This window comes from Salvia splendens, chromosome 11 (assembly GCF_004379255.2).
Source record: "Salvia splendens isolate huo1 chromosome 11, SspV2, whole genome shotgun sequence".
Taxonomy (NCBI): domain Eukaryota; kingdom Viridiplantae; phylum Streptophyta; class Magnoliopsida; order Lamiales; family Lamiaceae; genus Salvia; species Salvia splendens.
This window is the reverse complement of record NC_056042.1, coordinates 30,520,044-30,539,350: the sequence shown is the minus strand read 5'-3', so window position 1 is coordinate 30,539,350 and position 19,307 is coordinate 30,520,044. Positions and strand designations below refer to the sequence as shown.

General features: G+C 44.8%; 2 protein-coding genes across 2 annotated transcripts; one reads left to right on the top strand and one right to left on the bottom strand.

Annotated features, from left to right (window-relative positions):
• The first annotated feature begins 7,754 nt into the window (after positions 1–7,754).
• On the top strand, positions 7,755–8,851 carry LOC121753962 (lectin CPL-like). The gene has a single exon (XM_042149272.1). It carries the CDS (start codon positions 7,867–7,869, stop codon positions 8,671–8,673), a length of 807 nt encoding a protein of 268 aa, XP_042005206.1. The 5' UTR covers positions 7,755–7,866; the 3' UTR covers positions 8,674–8,851.
• A 3,175-nt stretch (positions 8,852–12,026) lies between these two features.
• On the bottom strand, positions 12,027–18,704 carry LOC121755809. Its single transcript, XM_042151209.1, has 2 exons — positions 18,552–18,704; positions 12,027–12,644 (listed from the first exon to the last, which is right to left on the bottom strand). The coding sequence occupies exon 2, from the start codon at positions 12,620–12,622 to the stop codon at positions 12,062–12,064; it is 561 nt and encodes a 186-aa protein (XP_042007143.1). The 5' UTR covers positions 12,623–12,644; positions 18,552–18,704; the 3' UTR covers positions 12,027–12,061.
• Between the last annotated feature and the right edge of the window lie 603 nt (positions 18,705–19,307).

Here is a 19,307-nt window from a genome sequence, read left to right as displayed (position 1 = left end):
TAGGCCGTCATCCATACAGTCGGGCGGACACGATGACTCTGTTCAACGCTTGGGTCAGCGTCTCGTACGATCCCATCGTCGGGAATCAACAAACCCGCAAGTGTTTTTGGGAAAAGGTCCCCGCCGCACGAGAACAAGCCGGCTCGGTCCCGCTGCCGCACCCTGAAGATGCTCCGCAGTCATTTTGACTGCGTCGTCAGAGATGTAAAAAAATTTTGCGGCATATACAAGAATGAAGCAGCTCAATACCAAAGCGGAGCCAGTGGAGCCGACATTATGAGAGCGGCTTTGCGAGTCTTCTTTGACGACAACGACAAAGAATTCAAACATGTCGATGTTTTGGAGGTCGTCAAATAAGTTGAAAGGTGGGCCGGCGGTGTCCAGTCCAGCCATGGCTCGAGCTCGAAGCTCGTCTAGTGAGGGCGGGTCAGGCAGAGCCTCACAGGGGGTTGAGGGCACGACCACCGATGCAGGGGGCTTCTCTCGTGGGCACCGTTGGCCGCAAGGGACAAAGGCGGCTAGAGGGAGGAATGGCCGAGGCGAATCAAGCCAGGCGGGCTCGAGCTCGGTCTCGGGCTCGAACACCCTATTTTCCATGTACTTGACCGCCACGATGGCAGACACTTCCCGCATGACGCCTCCACAATATCAAGTCCATCTTGCCGGAATTGAGTATATGGCAAGACAAATTGGTATTCTGCCTCCAGGTAGCTTGAGTAGTTTTTTTAATTTCTATAAAATTGTATTTTAAATTATGTAATTTTTATTTTTTAGGATTTTAATTATGTGTTTTTTTTAAAAAAATTTAAGTTGTATTTTTATTTTATTTAATGAATTGTGTTTTTTATTAATTGAATTTGTTGGAAAAAAATAATAAATGAAATTGAATGAATAGTTAAGGGATGAGATGGTTAAAAGACGGTTAAGAGATGGAGGGTTGCAGGTGCTGTCTCTTAGTTAAGAGATGGGATGAAAAGTACAGTGGGGCCCATGAATAGTGAAGAGATGAGACAGTTAAAAGACAGATAAGAGACAGCGTCACGGATGACCTTATATTTTTCTTTATACTCCATAATAAAAGACTACTTCACTATAGTTATCAATTAATAATCTCGAATTGACCAGCTTCTTTCCAATCACTTAACTAAGCGTATTTGATTTTTTTTAACAATAGCTCAAGTGACGCAATCGGGTAACGTGTGTACCATGAAACACCCGCCCGGGTCACACTAAGCGACTTCAAGGTAACGATATATTATAGATATTGAAACACACATTTAGCCCAAAATCAATTATTTTGATTCCTACTCACTCGACTTCATCCATAATATATAAAGATTTCAGACTCATAATTGTGAGGATTCGACTGGTGCACACCCAAACTAGTTTAGGAGTTCACTACAAAAAATGTGGAGTTCACTCAATTTCTCCATAATACATAAAGATTTTCATACTCCTAAACTTTTTTATGGATAAATGAACATAAACTTAAAGGTAGCGCCACGAAGGACTCGAATCGGTGTAGTGTGTAAGTTGTAAATAAAATGATGTGTAAGGGTAATGTGTTGTTTTAATATTCCAAAATTAGGAAGTTCATATTTTTCAAGGACGGACTAATAAACAAATAATTCATACTTTTAAGGGATTGATGAAATATTAGTTTTATAATACAGTGAGAGTAGTAATGAGTTTGTGGAATGTGGATTCCATTTCTAAAATTGATAAAAGTGAAATGAGAAAATAAGTAATAAACTTTATGGGAAAAAAATTTATATTTTATTATTAGTATCTTGTTTGACAAATCAAACATGACTAGGAGCTTTGTTGATCTAAAATTTCATCACAAATTTGTTTGACATTTTCTGTTCTTTTGGTGATAATCATTTTCATTAAAGTTAGGTTGAAAGACGACATTGTTACTGCACATTAAATATTTTTCATGCTGTCTTTCCCAATGCATAAAATAACAAACGAAGATAATACAAATAATGCGCACAAAATACCACGACTTACTATTATAGATCTCGAGGTGACCATGTCGCTATATTTATCACGTTACACCTAGAGCAGCTGGCCAAGCATACAATTTCCAATATGAATATAAGAGCCAAACTCCGAAAGGGTCAAAACAGATAACAAAATATTTTCAAATTTAATTTTAATAAATATAATTGATTTTTAAATTTTTAGTTTGATATGTTGCGCTTTGGATGAAGTTAAGTTTGCACGATTTTTGAATCACTGCCAAAAGAGCTCAGACTAAATGGAGTTGGACAACACTTATATACTACTTCCAACTTCTCTTAGTCATTCGATGTGGAATGGGTTTGTAACCCAACAAATATACATCGTATAAATTTGGCAAATTCCTAGCAAAACTTTTTAATTGTCTATGTTTCATATCAGCCCAAGCTGATCAAACCTTTGTGGTGATGGTCTTGTTGGCAATTGAAACTTAAAAATAAATATAATAATATTCCACATCAGTGTACACAAAGAGCTTAATCCACTATATAAGTCTCATGGACATCTCTTCTTATCACCAATTAGTTTTAGGATGGAACCCATGGATTTCTATCAGGTCTCTCAGCCTTGTAAAACCTTGCATGTGCATTATCGAGAGATTCAGTATAGTGCGAATTTATAGATGAAGTTAGACTGTCACAAAAACAATGCATTATTGTATTTTAGTAACACTACATAATCAACAAAAAGAAAAGTACTTTATAACGTTGGATTACACTTTATTATAGATGATCTCTGATGAGGCGGCGAATTTTCGATGTTTGTAAGTGCAGGAAATAAATGAAGATCAACACAGAGATTTTACGTGGTTCGATTTACTGAGGTAAATCTACGTCCACGGGGAGAAATGGGGGCAGGTTTGTATTGCTTGATCTGTGAATTACAGCTTACAACACTGGCCTGCTTTATGATATTCTCTCTAGAGAGCTTTACAGAATTTTTCAGAAGAAGGAAAAAGCCGAAAACTTTTATCTATCTGACCTAGGTTCTATTTATACAGTGAACCAAGATCGTGGCATGCAGCATTTATTAGGTAGTGGATGTCGTGGAGATCGTGGCGACCTTGCATGGGTCCACTATCCTGCATGAGTTAATGACTGCTTGACACCACTAAATAGATCGTCGGTGTAGTGGAGGTGGAAATCTTTCATGAGTCCACTATCTCCTAGTTCGGTCGAATACTGAGACCGAACTGCTGAATTATTGCCGAGCAGCTTTTGCCGATCTGAGAGTAGAGCTTGATGCCGACCTGAGAGCAGAGCTTGATGAGTTGGCTTTCACCGAGCTGTAGGCTGGGGCCGAACTCTTTGGTTGTGCCGAACTGAATTCTTGGCCGAACTGAACTCTTTCTTGGGCTTTGGGCTAGCCGAGCTGTCCCTGCTATTGGGCTTGTTTATTTCGTACTCCATCACTACCCCCCCCAAAAAGCGAAGTGAATCACTTCGGCATTCTGGATAAAAGTATGGGGTAAGTTGATGTTTGTCCTCGGTCTTATGAGGTAAACTTCTTTGACCGGACTTGGTCCTTGGTCTGATAAACATCTTTGTCCGGACTTGGCTTGTCGATCTGATGAAATAAAACATCTTTGTCCGGACTTGGCTTGTCGACCCGATGAAATAAACATCTTTGTCCGGACATGGCTTGTCGGTCTGATGAAATAAACATCTTTGACCGGACTCGTCTTTGGTCTGAGGAAATAAACATCTTTGACCGGACTCGTCTTTGGTCTGATGAAATAAACATCTTTGACCGGACTCGTCTTTGGTCTGATGAAATAAACATCTTTGACCGGACTCGTCTTTGGTCTGATGAAATAAACATCTTTGACCGGACTCGTCTTTGGTCTGATGAAATAAACATCTTTGACCGGACTCGTCTTTGGTCTGATGAAATAAACATCTTTGACCGGACTCGTCTTTGGTCTGATGAAATAAACATCTTTGACCGGACTCGTCTTTGGTCTGATGAAATAAACATCTTTGACCGGACTCGTCTTTGGTCTGATGAAATAAACATCTTTGACCGGACTCGTCTTTGGTCTGATGAAATAAACATCTTTGACCGGACTCGTCTTTGGTCTGATGAAATAAACATCTTTGACCGGACTCGTCTTTGGTCTGATGAAATAAACATCTTTGACCGGACTCGTCTTTGGTCTGATGAAATAAACATCTTTGACCGGACTCGTCTTTGGTCTGTGTTCTAATTTGGCGATTTTTGTCGCCGGGATCGAACTTTCCCTTGTCCTAATTTCGGGATCGGACTTTCCCTTGTCCTAATTTGGGGATCGAACTTTCCCTTGTCCTAATTCGGCGAGTTTTATCGCGTGGATCGGACTTTCCCAGTTAACCGAAGTGGTCTTATGCAGTAAACCTCTTTGACTAGACATGGTCGTCCTCGGTCTTATGAGGTAAACTGCTTTGACCGAACTTGGTCGTCCTAATTCGGCGAGTTTTATCGCATGGATTGGACTTTCCCTAGTCGTAATTCAGGCAAGTTTTATCGCGAGAATCAGACTTTTGTTGCAGTTCGTTTCAGACGAAGTGCTTGATTCTTAAGCCGAATTGTGGTCTTGTATCCTCTTTAGAAGCTTTGACACACAATCTTTAGCTTGTTGCAGCTCGTTTCGGACGAACTGCTTGTTTAAGCTGAATTGTGGTCTTGTATCTTCTGTAGAAGCTTTGACGCACAATCGTTGGCTTGTTGCAGCTCGTTTCGGACGAACTGCTTGTTTAAGCTGAATTGTGGTCTTGTATCTTCTGTAGAAGCTTTGACGCACAATCGTTGGCTTGTTGCAGCTCGTTTCGGACGAACTGCTTGTTTAAGCTGAATTGTGGTCTTGTATCTTCTGTAGAAGCTTTGACGCACAATCGTTGGCTTGTTGCAGCTCGTTTCGGACGAACTGCTTGTTTAAGCTGAATTGTGGTCTTGTATCTTCTGTAGAAGCTTTGACGCACAATCGTTGGCTTGTTGCAGCTCGTTTCGGACGAACTGCTTGTTTAAGCTGAATTGTGGTCTTGTATCCTCTTTAGAAGCTTTGACGCACAATCGTTGGCTTGTATGTTCTAAAAAGGGGATCAGCCTTTGAAGAACGAGATACCTCAGTTATATTTGTAAGAGACGACACTCACATAGACAGACACAACGCACGTAGAGACAAGAACAAGTAAAAAACAAAGAAAACACATAAGACTGACTGACCGGACTGTCTCTTACAAATGAAACTTTTTGAGGTTGGAAACGTACCATGTTCGGGGTACTTGTGCTCCTGACACGTGAGTCAATTTGTAAGACCCTTTGCCGAGGACTTCTGACACCCGATATGGACCTTCCCCTGTGGGTTCGAGCTCACCCAGCTTTACTGCTCGGCTTACTTCGTTGTTTCTCAAGACGAGATCTCCCACTTGAAATTGCAGCTTCTTCACCCTTTGGTTGTAATACCGGGCTACTTGCTCCTTGTACTTGGCTGCTTTTATGCAGGCCAATTCTCTTCTTTCTTCGGCAAGATCTAGTTCGGCTCTCAGTCCGTCACCATTCATTTCTGAGGAGAAATTGAGTTCGGGGACTGGGTATGCCGATCTAAACCGGAATCACGGCTTCAGTGCCGTACACCATTGAGTTCGGCTCCGGTGTGACTTCGGTCATTCCGCCTGTCTATGACTCCGGCTGCTGTGATTGCTATGCTTGATGGTGCCGAACTGATTGCTCGGCACTTTTAAGCGCAATCTGCGAACACACTTGCTCTTTTTCGATCACCTCGGATGACCGCTATCCCTCCTTTGATGGGGAAGGTGTTCGGCGAGGAAGCCTCTGATCGCTATGATCGGGCTTCTTTTCGTCTCCTCTAGATGAGCTGTCTAAAGACCGTTTTCGACGGTCTGCCTCATCGGCTCGGGAGAACTGGTCCACAATGTCCCACATCTCTTGAGCTGTTTGCGGACTGCATTCCACGAGCTTTCTGTAGAGAGCTCCGGGCAGGATTCCATTTTGGAATGCCGAAATGACAAGTAGATCATTGAGATTATCTACTTGTAGGCATTCCTTATGGAATCTCGTCAGGAAGTCGCTGATCTCTTCGTCGCGACCTTGACGTATAGAAAGCAGCTGAGCCGAAGTACTCCGGGCTTCCGCTTTCTGAAAGAACCTCCTGTGGAAAGCATCCATCAGATCTCGGTAGGATCTAATGCTGCCTTGAGGAAGGCTGTCGAACCACCTTCTGGCGTTCCCGATGAGCAGCTCGGGGAACAGCTTGCACATATGGACCTCATTGAGACCTTGGTTCGCCATATTATACTGATAGCGTCCCAGGAAGTCATGAGGATCCACGAGTCCGTCATAGGTTATCGACGGAGTTCGGTAGTTCTGTGGTAGGGAAGTTCGGGTAATATCGTCCGAGAACGGAGTCCTCAATGCTCCGTACATGGCGAACCCGACATTTCTTCGGTATGGAGGAGATGGAGTTCTCCTGTGATTCCGGTACCGAGGATTCTTTCTTCTGGAAGACATGACACTACTGCGGTAGTGACTGTCTCGCATGGAGGAAGAGGGAGAATCCGCCGTTTTCGCCTCCGGCTGCTTTTGGCTTCTCTGCAGGAAGGTTAAGAATTCCTCCTGCTTTTCAGCCAAAAACAGCTTGACAGCCTCGTTCAAATCGGGCTGCTGGGAAGACTCGGTGTGACGGCTTTTGGAGCGGCTTGTTCCTCCGCCATGAGAACTGGTGGGGGATTTATCCCTAGGCTGTTTTCCAGACCTATGGGGTGGATTGGCTTCCTCCTGGTTCTCACGGGCAGGAATACGGGTACTCTGCGATCTGGTATGCATTTTTTGGGTTGAAAAAATGGTCAAAAATTCGCTTTATCACAAATTTGGTTCTCTGTTTCCCACAGACGGCGCCAGTGATGAGGCGGCGAATTTTCGATGTTTGTAAGTGCAGGAAATAAATGAAGATCAACACAGAGATTTTACGTGGTTCGATTTACTGAGGTAAATCTACGTCCACGGGGAGAAATGGGGGCAGGTTTGTATTGCTTGATCTGTGAATTACAGCTTACAACACTGGCCTGCTTTATGATATTCTCTCTAGAGAGCTTTACAGAATTTTTCAGAAGAAGGAAAAAGCCGAAAACTTTTATCTATCTGACCTAGGTTCTATTTATACAGTGAACCAAGATCGTGGCATGCAGCATTTATTAGGTAGTGGATGTCGTGGAGATCGTGGCGACCTTGCATGGGTCCACTATCCTGCATGAGTTAATGACTGCTTGACACCACTAAATAGATCGTCGGTGTAGTGGAGGTGGAAATCTTGCATGAGTCCACTATCTCCTAGTTCGGTCGAATACTGAGACCGAACTGCTGAATTATTGCCGAGCAGCTTTTGCCGATCTGAGAGTAGAGCTTGATGCCGACCTGAGAGCAGAGCTTGATGAGTTGGCTTTCACCGAGCTGTAGGCTGGGGCCGAACTCTTTGGTTGTGCCGAACTGAATTCTTGGCCGAACTGAACTCTTTCTTGGGCTTTGGGCTAGCCGAGCTGTCCCTGCTATTGGGCTTGTTTATTTCGTACTCCATCAATCTCCTTGTCAAAAATCACATATGTTCCCCAAAGGACCACAATTAATGAATCAAGTGGGTATCCGTATCGCATACACGCATCCGTACTTACCTCTTCATATAATAAATACACCTATAGATAAAAACAACCTACTACATGCAATGTACTAAAATATGATGATTAAATAACATTGCCACACATGTATAAATAGGAGCAAGAGAGAAACCACATTTCATCCACCACACACTCTAAACACAATCACCATCCCTACTACAACTCAAACAAAGCCATGGCCAAGCTCCCCCAAACCCTAATCCCAACCCTCCTCTCCGCCTTCCTCCTCCTCCACACCGCGCAGTCGCAATCAACCTCCTTCACCTACGACTTCTACGGCGACCAGCCCACCGACCTAATCTACCAAGGCGACGCCCACTTCCCCTCCGACACCACCTTCCTCCGCCTCACAAACGCAGAGAGAGGCAACGTCGGCCGCGTCCTCCACTCCAGCCCCGTCCAGTTCTCCCAAGGCGGCAGCCAAGTCGACTTCGAGACCACCCTCAACTTCATCATCACGCCCAGCTCCGCCAACGCCCCCGCCGACGGCCTCACCTTCTTCATCGCCCCCGTGGGGTCCACCATCCCCAGCAGCTCCACCGGCTCCAACCTCGGCATCTTCAGCTCCTCCGGCTCCAGCCCCTCCGTCTTCGCAGTCGAGTTCGACACCTACGTCAACAGCGCCTGGGACCCCAGCTACCGCCACATCGGCATCGACATCGGCTCCAGATCATCCCGCGTGACCACGGAGGTCGGCGACGCCATCATCGGGCAGCAGGTGAACGCCAGGATCAACTACGTCGGAGCCACGAAGATGATCACCGTCCGCGCCACCGCGGGATCGGAGACGTTCGAGCTCAGCTATGAGTACGACTTGAGCGGATTTCTCAACAGTCAGGTTCAAGTCGGGCTCTCGGCCGCCACGGGAGAGTACGTCGCCACCCACGACATCGTCTCGTGGTATTTCACGGCCACGATGAACCAGAACAATGCCGGCTCAAGGAGCAGGAAGGAGCTGGCTGGGCAGTTTGTGGGGATTTAGGTTTGTGTTGTGAATTAGTACCAATAAAAGAGAAGCGATGGATGAGTCTTCTTCGCTTGTTGTGTTCGAAATAAGATAGTCGAGCAAAGCATCTGTGTGTATAGTGATGGACGACTATGTAACAAATGTTATGGTTTTATGTTCTTCAATTGCTATCAAGTTCTTTAAGTGTTCTAAACGAGGAGTTGATGCAAATTATAAACCCATTGTTAATTCGAGATGACAAAGCTAAGAAAGAGAAAATTAATGTAGAGTCTTGAATTTTGAAATGAGATCCACCGTGGAGAGAAAGGGACAATACTATTAGAAGGGATAGAATGCAACAAAATGTATGTTGAAGCTTATCTTAAGTGGAACAGATCTCGAACTGGAGCGCTTGTCTTATTCTACGCAATTAGTTATCGAACTGCGTGTTCGCGGTCCAAAATGAGAACGTCCACAGAGAGCATTCATGTCTCTTAAATTTTTAACAATGCTGTAGTACTAGGATATTAAATAACCTACCACTGTGCATGTTAAATATCTTTTTTTTTTAGTTTAATATAATTGCAACTATAATTTATAAATACTACGTACTGATTTTATAAATACTACTCAATAAGTGCAAAACAATCTTTACCAGTCTAGCTTAGATATGCTAGGTGCTATTTCGAATGTCAAAAACCTTGTCACAGAATTTACTATTTCATTTGATCCAGTTTGATGTCAGATTTGAGATAGTATTGACTCTTGAATACATCACAATTATTCAGTTGAAGCTCGAAGATCCCTTCACTTGAGGCTAGGGTTGCATTTGATCGCCCTCTTTTGAGGATTGCTAATGCAATAAATTTATCGCCAATAAAGCACAGCACTAGGGGCAAATCAATATCCAAAGGGTATACATAATTTAATCATATAACTTTAAGTACTTGGTGAGGCTTTTCTTTCTTACTACCGAAGTTTGTTTAACATCAATATCATTGTTATAGTAGGCTCCTCTTTGCTAAAAGATGTTCATCATGGTATTCCAAGCAGTGGAGGTAAAATTTTAGGAACCTTACATTTGCTCGTTGCGTTTCTGTCCATCGCTTTGATTATAATTTGCTCTGCATGCCTTCTTGGTGCTGACGTTCCTTAATCACAATGAACTTGCAGTATCTGGTTGCCATGTCTCTTTAATCCAGGGTTCCTATGAATATTATCATTACCTTCAACATGGATTTGATGATTCGGTAACACATCTTCACGCTTGTTACTATTTTTTTGCTTATTATTGCTGTTTGAATGGGGTATCATTACTTTAACATCTAAGTTTGTACTTAACATGTTAAGGGATAATAAGCATTATTTAAATGGATCGATTCAATATCTTAGAATTCCGAGAATGGATGGAAGAATAATAAATTCAATTCCACATAGTTACTCATGTATTCTCAACAACTTTCTTGATAAAGATAGTTTTTTCTTTTGTTTGACTAACTCTATTCTCAAACAATTCTAACACTTTTTATTATCTTTCCTTGTTAAAGATAGTTTTTATCTTTGTTTGACTAACTGTATTCTCATAAAATTCTAACAACTTTTTATTTTCTTTCCTTGATAAAGATAGTTTTTGTCTTTTGTTTGACTAACTGTATTCTCATAAAATTCTAACAACTTTTTATTTTCTTTCCTTGATAAAGATAGTTTTGTTTTTTGTTTGACTAAGATATAAAAGAAAAGATAATAGTAAATACTTATCATTTTAGTGTATCTAGTATGGTCTTCTTGAAATAAATGCAACATCATTATGACGAGGCATTGTAACGTCTTACTTGTATAATAGAATGTGGTAATTAACAAAGTTATGTAATTTATTTAGTTTAAGTGAGAGATTTTTATAATTGTCTACCTATTTTTATTCTAATTTCTATGTGAATGATTACCCCGAAAGCCGCTTTATGTTATGAATGTTATGGTTGGAAGAGTTCAAGTTCATCCTGACGTAAGAGAAGGAGGGAAAAGAAAGGATAGAGAAGAGAATAGGAGACGGGATATAGATAAATCTTTTCTCAGTTCATAATGATAAATTAAGCAAGAAATTCATGAGGACTGTATTTGGTTCGACTAATTAAATGTTTCTAAATGTCAACCGGATGACTCACATTCCATATTTCAACTGTTTACAACCCTTGAACAATAGTATTTAATGGATAGATTCAATATCTTAAAATTTTGAGAATTGCTGGAAGGATACTAAATTCAATCGCACATAGCTATATTCTCAAACAAATTCTAACAACTTGATTAATTATCTTTCGATGAAAAGAAAAGACAATACTACTACTGTTTATCTTTGGTTTGCTAAGATGAAAAGAAAAGAGATGATAATAAATGCAACATCATGAATTGTGACATGGCATGGTGACGGCTAAACTTTTTAATATAATGACGTAATATATTAGCATAGTTTATCTCTAATTTTATAACTATCCCAGTTATGTAATTTAATTAGCTAGTTTCCCTACGAATTAAAAATGATATCTCACATGTACTGATAACAACATTCAACCGACATATTCTTGTAATTGTGTATAAAGAAATATCAAATTATTCCCTCCTTATCAACGTTAATGTGAACATTTTTTAATCCTAAAAAAAATAGTTTGTGTAGATTTTTTAATTATCTAACTATTTTTATTTTAGTTTCTACCTAGTTCAATTCTTCTAGCCAGAGCCTTTTAATTCATAATGATAAATTAAGCAAGTATTTAAAGTTTATCTAATGACTGTATAAATTTGGTTGGACTCCCTATTTGAGGAAAGAATAGTAAAAAACTGAAAAAATAACCTATTTGCGACGCCTTAGTAAAATTAAATTATGAAAATAAAGGTTAACTAACCAACTTCTTGGTAGTTATGAAACGTCGAAGCATATTTGTTAATTACTAAAGGTGATTGTATGCACAAAGAGTGGAGAGAGAGTTATACTTAACTTAGGTTGTTGATAATAAGTATAGATAGAGGAAATTAGCTAGGATGAGAAATAAAATATGATGGAGTACTAGATATAACAAAGTTTTATAACTTGTAACAACTCTAGAAAATAAATTTATTCTAACAACCAATAAATTAAATTTAAAGAAATGAAATGATGTTTGAATTTGTGTGGTGTGATGTTATAAATAGAAGCCACCCTTGCTAGTTTCCTCCCACACCAAACCACAAATACTGAAACATACCACCAAGCAAGAACCCTAGCCATGGCACCCCAAACCACCCAGTTCAGCTACGACTTCTACAAGCCCGACAAACCGACCGACCTAATCTACCAAGTCGACGCCCACTACCCGAGCGAGACCCCCGTCCTCCGCTCTCCAAAACAACGACCTGGACGTCCTCAGCAGTGGAGCACCGGGCGAGTCCTCTACTCCAAAACCGTCCCTTTCGGGCACGCAGCCGACTTCACCACCACCATCCAATTCATCATCAGGCCCAATAACACTGCCCCACAGGCTGACGGCCTCGCCTTCTTCATAGTCCCGCTGGCCACAACTTCCCCTCCCAAATTGGCGGCAACCTCGGCCTCTTTGAACCTTCCGCCTCCAAAACATCGCACGTGTTCGCCATTGCCTTCGACACCTACTCTGACAACCCGAACTATGTTAACCTTGGAATCGACATCGAGTCCAGGAAACCCTCGGCTAAGGCGCAGGTCCCCATCAGCTTTGTTGGGAAGGAGCTCACTCTTAAAGTCTCCTACGTCGCCTCCACCAAAGCAATCAGCGCCTCTGTCACTGACGGATCGCAGACTTTCCCGGTCACTTTCACCTACGACTTGAGCCAGATTCTCCCCTCCAGCGTTCAAGTCGGGCTCGCCTCCTCCACCGGTGTTTACGTCGCAGTTCACGACGTCAACACCTGGGATTTCACTTCTACCATCCCGTGATGGCCCGCATTTCTCTGTCGCGTGTTGCTCAAAGTCCATCTACGTCTAGTGTTTGTGTGATGTTGTTAAGGAAAAACTCCCTAACGTGACGCCGAGACAAGATATGGAGTCCCGGGAGGCGAAATCCCGTCGACCACCAGTTTTGGAGAAGAAAAGAACGAAAGAAGCAAGAAGAAGTAGGCGAAAATTTTCATACCCATTTATTAATTTCACGCCTATTTATAATCTAAGGACCCTAGGGCTGGTTCGACTTACGGGCCGGGAAAGAACCAACAAAGAAAACCCGGCCCGGAGCTTATAAATTGCTCGACCCAATAGCTCAATCAAAACAATAAAAAAATAACAGAATTAAAGATAAGCAAAAACTCAGCCTACTCTACGCGCCAACTCCTCGCGCCCTATCTGGAAACGTATTCCCCGAACCTTAAGGGTGGCTTGGTTCTTCTCGCTGACTTCCTCTGCTCCTCCTCTCTCTCGGCGATGGCCTCGCCGTTTCCCTTGTCTCAGACGTTATTGACGGGGCATGTATATCTCTGCTCGCCCTCCCTCCTTGGGGTGCCGTCGTCTGACTCGGACGAGCTGTGGGGATTCAACGTATCAACTCCCCCCCCGATAAGATCAGCCTTGGCCTCAAGGCTGAGGCCTGGAAACCGTCGACGAACGACCCCCATTGGCTCCCACGTTGGATTCTCTCCCTCATCATCATCCCACTGAATCAAAGCCTCCTCCACTGCTGCTCCGTCCCGCCAAACTGTGCGGCTCCCTACCCATTTCAGGGGCCTCGCCACCGGGCGACCGCGAGCGAACAAGGGGGGTAAATTCACCACCCCCGAAGAACCCCGTCCACAAATGGCCGAAGCAAACTAACGTGGAACACGTCATGTACTCGACTGCCCTCCGGCAAACGCAGACGGTAAGCAACCTGGCCAACGCGCTCCAGAATCTCATACGGTCCGAAGAACCTGCGTGCCAACTTAGAAGATAGAGGCTTTGCGACCGAATATTGTCGATACTGCTGTAGCTTCAGCAAAACCCGATCACCCACCGCAAACTCCATATGCCTTCGATGCTTATTCGCCGCCGCCCGCATCCGCTGTTGTGCCCGCTCCAGGTTCGCACGGAGCCACACAATCATCTCGCTCCTTTGCCGAATCAAGGAGGCTACGTCAGTAGGGGTGAAGTGCGATGGTTCCGCGCCGCCACACGGGGGCGGTTCTCGCCCATACAAGGCCTTGAATGGCGACGTGCCGAGCCCCTCATGGAAGAAGCAATTCAACGATAATTCTGCCCACGGCAAGAAATTGACCCATTTGTTCGGCTTATCCGCCACGAATGCGCGTAAATATTGCTCCAGACCACGATTTCTGACCTCTGTTTGACCATCCGACTGAGGATGATACGCTGTTGTGAAATGGAGCTTAGTACCACTCAAACGCATCATCTCTTCCCACACATCATTCAAGAACACTGAATCCCTATCCGATACCAAGGTTTTCGGAAACCCATGGTGTTTTACCACCGTTTCAATGAAGAGGGTCGCCACCCGCAGGGCATTGAAATGTGGCGGCAACGGCGCGAAGTGCGCATACTTGGACAACCTATCGACCACCACCATGATTGTAGTAAAACCTCGAGACTGGGGAAGACACGTCACAAAGTCCATCGAGACATCCTCCCAAACCTGCGACGGGATAGGTAACGGCTGCAGTAACCCTGCAGGCTTTTGTGTCGAATATTTAGTCGTCTGACATTCCACACAAGCTTCCACAAATGTCTTCACCTCCTTTCGCATTCCCTTCCAATAAAACTGAGCAGCCAGGCGGCGGAAGGTTCTGTCAACACCCGGGTGACCCGCCTGCGGAGTAGAGTGATGTTCCGCAATTAAAGGCAGTTTCGCCGCTGATCGCTCGCCCACATAAATTCGGCGATCATGATAGATGAGGCCGCCCACAAACGCCAGATGGCCCGGCGCTTCACCCTTCTCGATTAACGCCCGCAGCTCCCTCAGATCCGCCAAGGAATCGACCTCCGTTTTTAATAGTTCCAAAAATCCGGGACAGGGTGGGCTGCCAGGGCAAGCAAGGTCGACTCCGCCCGTACCCGATCCGCCTCGCCGTCGCTGGGCTCCATATCGCGGCGACAGTGCGTCCGCGACCTTGTTGGAGGCTCCCGTCTTGTACTCGATCCGAAATTTATACCCCATCAATTTCCGCGCATAGAACTGTTGATCCGGAGTCTGAATGATCTGCTGCAATAATTCCTTTAGACTCCTTTGATCGCTCCGTATCACGAACTCGCGCCCCAATAAGTACTGGCGCCATTTCTGAACCGCCTCGACGATGGCGTACAGCTCTTTATGATATGTCGACGATACCCGCCTTCGCGGCCCAATTTCTTACTAAAATAGGCCAAAGGATGACCGTCTTGAAGAAGGACCGCGCCCACTCCGAAATCCGATGCGTCCGTCTCGATATAAAACACCTTAGAAAAGTTCGGCAGGTGCAGCACCGGGGCCGAGGTCATAGCAGCCTTGAGGGCGATGAAACTCTCTTCTGCCGCGGGGGTCCAGATGAAGGCATCTTTCTTAAGTAATTCCGTCAAGGGCCCTGCCAGAGTCGCGTAATGCTCTATAAATCTTCGATAATACCCTGTAAGTCCCAAAAAACCCCGCAGCTGTTTAATGGAGGCTGGCACCGGCCACACGACCATTGCCTTGATCTTCTCTGGGTCGGCCATCAAATGTCCCTCCGTAATTAAATGGCCCAAATATTCCACTGTGGTACTGCAGAAAGCACATTTGGACAGCTTAACAAAAAAATGATTTGCTTTCAGAATGGTGAGTACCTCGTGCAGGTGACGCACATGAGATTCCAGCGTTGGACTATAGACCAATATATCGTCAAAGAAAACGATCACAAACGTGCGCAGGAGTGGTCTAAAATAGCATTCATGGCCGACTGGAATGTGGACGGTGCATTTGTCAACCCGAATGGCATGACGAGGAATTCAAAGTGGCCGTCGTGGGTTCGAAAGGCTGTCTTGAAAACATCGTCCGCGTGCATCCTAATCTGATGATATCCCGACCGAAGGTCGAGTTTGGTGAAAAAACGGGCCGCCCCCAGCTCGTCAAATAACTCGTCCGACGTTGGTATAGGAAAGTGATCGGGCACCGTCGCGGTATTTAAGGCCCTATAGTCAATGCAGAATCGAAACGTTCCATCCTTTTTTCGGATAAGCAACACTGGGGATGAGAACGGGCTCTGACTAGGCCGGATGACTCCCGAAGCTAGCATTTCCTTCACCTGTCGTTCGATTTCATTCTTCTGGAAATATGGATATCGGTATGGGCGCACGTTGACCGGCTTCGCGTTCGGCAGGAGGTGAATGCGGTGATCGAAAGGTCGGGCTGGGGGGAGTCCCGTTGGGGAAAAAAAACCGCTTCATGTGACCGCAACACTGCCAGAATCATAGGGTCCAAATCAGCTGGGAATTGGGGGTTATCGCTGTCCCCCTCCTGCTCGGCAGTGCCCGGGATCGCCACCAACTCGAACATCTCGGCCTCTCCGCTGAATGATAGTAGGGATGCGACCGTTTTGAGAGACACCTCCTGCGCCATTGGTGGCGAGATCTTTAAACAGATCGGCTCCCCATTGCGCACAAATTCCAACGTGCCATCCACAAAATCATTAGTGACGCGGCGCATAGATTTCAGCCATGCTAATCCCAGGATAACATCCGGACCGTGCATCGGTAGGATATGCAGATCAATCAAGAACACGTGCGACTGAATCACCACCCGGGTTTGCATGCTAGCGTGCGTGCATACCAATGAAGCACCGTTTCCCACATACACTCGGAAGGGCTTAATTGGTGTCAGCGGGAGCGCGAGTCTCTGCGCCACTCTGGGATGCAAGAAATCATGCGAGCTGCCAGTATCGACTAGAATGACTACCGGATCAGCACCAATTGTCCCCCGTAGTTCCAATGCCTCCGGTCGCTGCCTGCCATCTAGTGCATAAATGTGCGAAAGGTCGGCCGTTATTACCTCTGGGTGTTCCTGAGGGCCGGCCGATATATCCATCTCCTCCACCTGCTCATCCATATCGGCACCCATATAGGCCAGGAATGGTCGCTTACAGGCATGCGATGGGCCCCACTTTTCCTCGCAATAAATACACACGCCGCGGCGGGTGCGATCAGCCCGTTGAGCTGTTGTCAAGTGAATGACTGGTAGTTTCGAGTATTCCGGGCCCCTGGCGTACACGGCCTTAGTCGCCGGCTGGGATTGAATCTGATGGTGGGGGGCAGCCAACGCCGGGCCCTTTTGTTCCCGGGGTGGCCACGCCCGGCGCTGGGAGGCTGGCTGAGGCGCAGGAGGCATACTGCTGCCATCAACTCGATCGCTAGTGCCATCGCGGCCGCAACTGTTCTCGGATGTTGGTGTTTGACCTGACTTCGCACCGGTTGTTGAAGACCCGCCACGTAGATCGGTAAGAATGTTGATTCTGGGACATTAGGAATCCGATTCCGCATTGATTCAAAGGTCGCATTGTACTCTGCGAGCGTCCCCGTCTGAACAAGCTTTGCAATCAAACCAAGATAATCCTCGAAACACTGAGGATCAAATCGTCGTCGCACATCCTCCAAAAAATCGTTCCAGAGAACAACCGGGTTGCTTGAACGATAGTTAAAAACCCTCTGCTGCCTGACCGTCAAAGAGCATGACGACATAGTGCAGACGATACGCCTCTGGCATCATAAGATGGTCGAAATAGTACTGAATTCGGGCGATCCAATTCACCGCATCGGATCCATTAAAACGGGGGGTTTCATCTTCACATCCCGCGGTTCGTCCACACGATGACCCCCGGTATTCCATGCTGGATTATCCCATGAAGTCGGTGACGAGACGCCGGCATAGGTGGCCCTTGGTGATTCCCCGGAGGTTCCCACAATGGTAACCCTCCAGATCCCGCCGGCGGGCTCCTAGTAGTCCAGGCATCGAGGTCGGATTAGGGTACGCACTGACCGGAGGTAAACCCCACTCAACCCCCCTGAAATCGCGGCTGTTCCTTTGCGCCGAAGCCCAACGTAGCTGGGATGGTAGTGGCGACCGATTGGGTCGAAATAGACAGCGTATCGAACGCGCATGCCATCGGTAAACCAATGGGAGGGAAGGCCCGAGCTGTGCGTCGGTTCCGCGTGTGGAGGCACCAATCTGCGATCGAACTCATCCAGGCGAGTTTCAAAACGGGCTAACGAGGCGAGGACATGATCAAACATCGTGGCGACTGGATCGGGCCCTGCGCGAGCGATCCCGACGAAAATCCCCGCTAATTGGTGGTGTGGGGAATCGGTTGATCGGGAACCCTACGGATCCTCCGGCGTCAGACGCTGCATGATCCATGAGTTCAGTGAAAGCACCAATTTGTTAAGGAAAAACTCCCTAACGTGACGCCGAGACAAGATATGGAGTCCCGGGAGGCGAAATCCCGTCGACCACCAGTTTTGGAGAAGAAAAGAACGAAAGAAGCAAGAAGAAGTAGGCGAAAATTTTCATACCCATTTATTAATTTCACGCCTATTTATAATCTAAGGACCCTAGGGCTGGTTCGACTTACGGGCCGGGAAAGAACCAACAAAGAAAACCCGGCCCGGAGCTTATAAATTGCTCGACCAATAGCTCAATCAAAACAATAAAAAAATAACAGAATTAAAGATAAGCAAAAACTCAGCCTACTCTACGCGCCAACTCCTCGCGCCCTATCTGGAAACGTATTCCCCGAACCTTAAGGGTGGCTTGGTTCTTCTCGCTGACTTCCTCTGCTCCCTCCTCTCTCTCGGCGATGGCCTCGCCGTTTCCCTTGTCTCAGACGTTATTGACGGGGCATGTATATCCTCTGCCTCGCCCTCCCTTGGGGTGCCGTCGTCTGACTCGGACGAGCTGTGGGGATTCAACGTATCAGATGTGTCTGTGTGTGATAATAAGGACTAGTGATTGAGCCTTCTCTTCTATATTTCTCAATGTACGTGATGACTATGTGTGTGTCATATGTTCCTATCTTGATGGGAGTAATGAAATAGTACTATTTTCTTTGAAGCATTTTATCAAACACCGGACCAAAACTTGATTCTAAGCTACCACTATCACTTAACAAGTTTCTTTGTCAACTAATTATTGCTTACATGCCATGTTTCGACTATTAAGGAAACTATAGTATTCAATTAGTTTTTACTTGCTAAGTCATAGAAGAAATAAACAAGATTGTTAAAATAGGTTAATTGTTTAAATAACATACTCTGACCATCCACTATCCGTTCGGTAGAAATGTTACAACTATGATATGTATCCTAACTCTACTTAAAGTTATAAAAATTAAATTACCTTTTGACCTGTATTAATTTCCGGCCGCCTCATTTTCTATGTTTTCATGTGTTAAATAAACCCACCAAGTATGTGGGTTAATTAATCTATTTAAAAATCCAATCATGATAAATTAACGTAAATTATCTTAATACCCTCAAATTTTTCACCTTTCCATTTTGACTGATATTTAATAATTATAGTTAGATACAATTAAAATCAAAACTTAAATACAAACTTATACTATGCCATACGCATAGTTGTATAATCAAATGATAATTGATTTATTATGATAATCAAAATAACATCTAAACTTATATAGATCTATGTATATAGTGACGGGACAAAAATAAAATAGAA